The sequence below is a fragment of the Aphis gossypii genome, chromosome 3 (assembly GCF_020184175.1).
Source record: "Aphis gossypii isolate Hap1 chromosome 3, ASM2018417v2, whole genome shotgun sequence".
Lineage (NCBI taxonomy): Eukaryota > Metazoa > Arthropoda > Insecta > Hemiptera > Aphididae > Aphis > Aphis gossypii.
In genome coordinates, this window is record NC_065532.1 from 35701287 (window position 1) to 35707286 (window position 6000).

Consider the following 6000-nt stretch of genomic DNA (forward strand, 5'->3'; position numbering starts at 1 on the left):
TCCTTTAATTAATATATTTTTTAAAATTTTAATATTTATCAGGATGGATTAAAGACGTTCTTACATCTATGAAAACGCGCCATAAGTTGTACCACCTTCTAGATAATATGCTGCATTAACGCAATAATATTATACCAAAAGGTTTTATAAAATTAGTGCTTATAAAATATGTACCTAATAATATGTTCAAATGCATGTGTATAAAATAAAGAACAATATTATAGTAAATACGTCAAAATATAATATAGATATTGTTATTAAAGTATTATTTATAATTTCATTGTCAAGGGATTATAACAATAATAAGAGAATTATAACAGTTAAAAAAACTTAAATTTTTGATTTTACAATCATTTTTTGGATCCTAAACAATTATAATGCGTGGCTGCAAATTCAGTTTGTAGCAGCACTTCCTGCCAAAATTGCAATCTCATTGATGTAGGTACTTACAGGGCACCCATATATTTGATGGATATGCATATTTATTATAATCGCTATACGGATATAAAAATTAAATGTATTACCTATATCTATACGTATTTACATAAATATCCTATTATCATGTTATTAAATATATTATTGTTGGGTATATTTTATTATATTATCGTTGTTAATATCGCGGCACGTCGTCGCAGTATTCTCCTTCACAGCGGCTTGGCGGTCGGAGATGAGGTAAGGTAGATAATATATAAAACGGGCGTGTTTTAATTCGATCAAACGACGGACCAATGGGAACGGTCCAATGGAGAGAATTATATCTTATAATATATGCGTTCGGATAATTTATTTAAGTATACATACTGGATTAAAATATTTAAACGTAATAATATACTTAAATACATATTATACATATAGATAATATGTTATATATAATTGACGGATTCGTTGTGTGTACTTATAATATATATGTTTAATAGTATATAATAATACTATACGTATATAAATATAAAAAAACTATATGCAAAATTAATAATAATATAATAGTATAGAGATTTATTTAGGTTAGACTCAATAGAATTGGTTTATATTTATACGATTAAAATCACCCCTTATCTTATTGCTTAACTTTCAGATTCGCTAATGGCCTATAGGTAAGCCTCAGAGATTATAACATAATAATATTAAGATTATGAGTTATTATAATATTATATTATGCAAATTTTTTCTATAATCGAATCAATACAAACACGATTTGTTAATAACGAAACGGTATAAATGTATAATATCATACATATTATTTATGTTATACTCGTAAATTTTCGTTTGTGTATTTTATATAGGTATATTGTTCTGATGAATACTTATTAACGATTATTATTGGGTAGGTATACATTCTATTATATGATTATTACACAATAAAATCTATTATATTGAATTCAAGTATTAGCCGCATAATAAAAAAATCACATAAATTAACTATCTATTTATACTGTCATATTTAAATTATTATATATATATAGGTAGATAATATTATTTTATGTGTTTTCCCTCAATTCCGAGAAAATTGAAATTAAAACTGTACCTGTAAATATATTATGGAGTTACACAGAATCGTAAAATTCTGTATATTCGGAGAAATCGAAAGACTGCTGTTGGTATTTGAGAGCGTATTGAAAATATTCATTTGAATTGTTGTTTTTCTACGAAGATCATTTCCGGCCCATCTGATCGCGGTGACAATGTAAAATTTCGATTTTTCAAGCATATTATACGTTGTTATAATTATTATTGTGCCTGTTAAACGTTATTGTATATATTTTTACGTATTCTGTTATGTGCAGTTGCTGCGATAGTAGGTGTACCTATACTTATTTAATGTACTTCGACCCGACGAATTCATTGGTTTTACAATTAATATGTGTTTTATTTTATTTCTAAAACCTTTTTTTTTATTTATTAATTTTCAATACGTTTCAAATTATTAAAAAAAAAAAAAAAAACAAAAATAAATTACGGAGAAATGGGAATTTTTAGAGTTTTTGGCAAATCTATAACCGCTTTTTTAGGTATGTTACCCATGTCAAAAATCAATCACCACAGAGGCATAAAATATTCAAAAAAATATATTATTTATTAGCATTTTCTATCCGTGATATTATAATTATTAAAATATTTTGGTTGTATTTATGTACTTTGCAGCTGTTATATAGACATTAGACATTTTTTAAATATACTCCTTTTATTTATGATAAAACTCCAAAATTCCATGTTAAAAATCGAGCAGAACATTCAATAAAAGAAGTGGTTGAACCACCGTGGTTCATCATAATCTTAGGTAACGTTCTTCCTGAAATCAAAAATAAAGCTTAACACGATAAATACGTCAACCTGTGTACGATTTTTATCCCTTTTCGTTTTTTTATTACAAATAGTTGGGTACAGTTTTATAAATATAATACGCCTATTCATCATAAAAATATGCGTGATGTAAATACTACATATTATAAATATCATATACTATTTTATGTTGTACACCTATATATGAATGCAATAGCAATATTAATATATTATATATATATATATATATATATATATATGGGTACTATATCGTGATGGCGCGCAAATACCGACCGACTGCGACTGGGGATACGCGCAGTGAATGCACGCTCGGAGAGCTCTATAATTTCATTATATAAACGATCCCGACAATCCGACCGTACTATATAAAATGTTATGTTATTATATGTATATTATATAGTGCACATATTATAGGTATTATATACATTCGCATTATAATATAGCGTAGAACAACGCACGCAGCGCACCGCAGTCCTTATAATTATAAGTCGTAAAAAAAAGCCGGTGAACTCAGAGCCATATAAAATATATAGCCATATAGGCATTGCTGTGGTTAATATATATACCTATATGCGATATGAACGTATTATATAATGTATGTATTATTGGTCCTGTTCGTATATTATTATGTGTATAACCCCTCTAAAAATAATATAGGTATAGATGCTATATAGTCATATTCTATAAATATATATATAGATATAAACTATATTATAACAAGCGTAAAAAAATTAATATAATTTTATATCATAATATATACTATATTATATAGCTGCAGCTGCTGCAGTATATATTCGATTTTATGCAGTTATCGTTGTTATATCTCCATCATAATATTATATTATTTATAATAGGTACGCTGTCATTATTTTTTATAATTATTCGTATGTTTATAGGGATTCAATTATTTTATCGATGAAATTAACTCGTTATATTATATACTTTAATCCTTGTTATAATATGCTGATTGATTAATCTTATATATTTACACTCTAGATAATAATCTAAATTTTTGTAAAAATGAAGGTCTTTAAGTGTACTTAAATACTCCAAAAATTTAAGAATGAATAAATTCATTCATTGAAATGTTAAATAAAAGGGGAATTGTAGGAATTATTGGTTAATCATTGCTAGATAAACAGTGAAAAGGGGCAAAATTGTTACCCCTATAATTACCAATCGTATTTATATGCGTATCTATGGGCACCTATACTATGTAGGTACCTATATAAATCCATTATATAATCTACTTATAAAATATAGTTGGATTAACGTTATAGTAGGTATTTTTTGGACATTCTCTGTATAATATGTTATTAAAAAGATAATTTATACTGACCGAGTTAAGATAATATCTTATCTAATTATTATAAGACAAACTTGCAATACGAATTTATATTACCTATATATTTCCTATTTCCGAATAATAATATAATTGCGCTATATTCGATTATAATAGAATACAATTAATAAAACTATTAAACTGTTCTAAGATAAAACGTCGTTCACCGTACGCTCCCAGACATAAATTTTACTGAACTATACATAATATTGTTGCATTTGAGTAGAACTTACAACTTATTCGACTTTAATAATTGTACGTATCGCTATGATTTTCAGGGACTCCGATAAGCCGATTACCAATCATGGCTAAACGTGTGTTGGACCTGTACACGCTGTACAAGTTAGTCGTACAAAGAGGAGGAATTGTGGCGGTCATAACTAAAAAATTGTGGCAAGAAATTATTCGAGGCTTAGGCTTACCGCCGTCCATCACTAGTGCAGCTTTCACGTTGAGAACACAGTATGTATACATAAATATATTATAATAATATTATATCCTATGTAATGCAAACGACAATGTACTATATCTTTATGAACGCTTATAAAGGTTACAATATTTAAAATTATAATGCATCGCTTTTCAAGTGGTAATTTCCCGGCATACTTATTATTTTGTACTATTTATGAGATATATTATATGAATTTATAGCATAGGTAGTCAGTACTATATATAATAGCGCTATACAATTCCGCGGAACGTGTACTATTCAACGCAGTACAACATATTATATATCAGAGAGTAGCCTTTATTTAAACACATTTTTTCCATAATCTATTACTATTGTTATAATTTTATTGATATAATAGCTATAATACCCATTTGCATTTTTGTACACTTTGGGGTACATATAGGTATTTACTAAGATTTTTAAAACCTAAATACTTATATTACAAACGCGGAATACACACCATATGTCCATATCGTAAATATTGTTATTTGTTTCTTCAAACCCATGTGGATATTTGCACGATTCACATTTTATATAGACATAGGAACGAGTGCGATGTACGTATATTGACCTTTGATCTACTGTAGAGCTCTTTATTTAGGTTTTTTTCTAAAAAATCAGGTAGATTATTATCAAGTTTATACATACTATAGTTATTAATAGTTTAATTTATTTGTAATTTTCATATTATTTATTTAAGTAATAATATGGATAACAACTATTATCACATATTGTAGAAAAAAATTACGTTTCATTTATCGTAACGATGCAATCCGCTGTAGTTCACGAGTGGGTTTTACTGCCTTTGATTATAAAATGTCAGGCGAACTCGGTGCACGTGAAAAGGATTGTCACTCACACGCCAATAATTAGTAATATTTATAACATATTTTTTTCGCACCGTTTGCAGATATGTCAAGTACCTGTACGCGTACGAATCGAAAATGAATCAGTTCAGTTCGGTGGACGAACTGAACATGGCCATAGCTGGAAATCGACGCGAGGGCCGCCGGAACAAGTCTCTGATGTCCGATTACATGCCCGCGCTTCCGGCGACCACGATCGCAGGCCACCTGCATCACCACGGGCAATTGTCGTCGGCGGTGCACGGCCAACATCACCACAATCACCAGCAACAACAGCACCATCATCAGCAGCAGCAACAGCACCATCAGCAACAGCAACAGCAACAGCACTACGCCAACGTGCTGGCCGCCGACGATCGGTTCCGTCACTTGGCCGCCGCAATAATAGACAATAACAGACACCGCGCCGCCACGGAACAGGTCAGACAGCAGCCGTCGTCCTCGTCGTCGTCGCCGCGGCCAGGCAGTCCGATGCAACGGCTGTCCCAACTGCAGCCACCGCCGCCGACCGCAGCGGCCGAATCGTCGCCGTTGTTCAACGGCCACCAGCTGCAATTGCCGCCGTACCAGTCGGCCACGATGATGGCCGCTGCAGCGCATCAGGTAGCGGCCGCCGGTGACAGCAGCAAACAGAGAGGTAACGATCGTATGCGTTTGCTTATAATTATTAATTTAAAGCAGAAAACTACAAGTTTCGTAGAATACTATTCAATGTTATAATATAATATTATAATATATAAAGTTACCGAATTATCCCCTTTAAAACGATGTGCTCTAATGACAATTTTAAATTCGAATATTTTAATTTAAATTTTTTTATAATATATAATAATATGAAAAGCATTTATCGTTTAAAAAATATTCATATTTTTTGTTTATTTCGACCTATTATTTATTAATATAGAGTATGGCAATATTCTAACATCGTTTATTTTGCTTCGTGCAATTACTTTGTTTAATTGAATCTGTTGGTAAATCATAATTGATGTTATTAAATACAGTCGAGTCTAGATAACGCGATTTTTTGGTTTTTTTCTAAGGGA

General features: G+C 30.1%; 1 protein-coding gene across 1 annotated transcript in view; it reads left to right on the forward strand.

Annotated features, from left to right (window-relative positions):
- The window catches only part of LOC114124739 (protein dead ringer homolog), a 67495-nt gene that overhangs the window by 53227 nt on the left and 8268 nt on the right, over positions 1-6000 (forward strand). Inside the window, exons 5-6 of the mRNA XM_050203931.1 lie at positions 3919-4102; positions 5002-5594. Coding sequence (XP_050059888.1) covers positions 3919-4102; positions 5002-5594 — 777 coding nt within the window. The remainder of the gene's footprint in view (positions 1-3918; positions 4103-5001; positions 5595-6000) is intronic.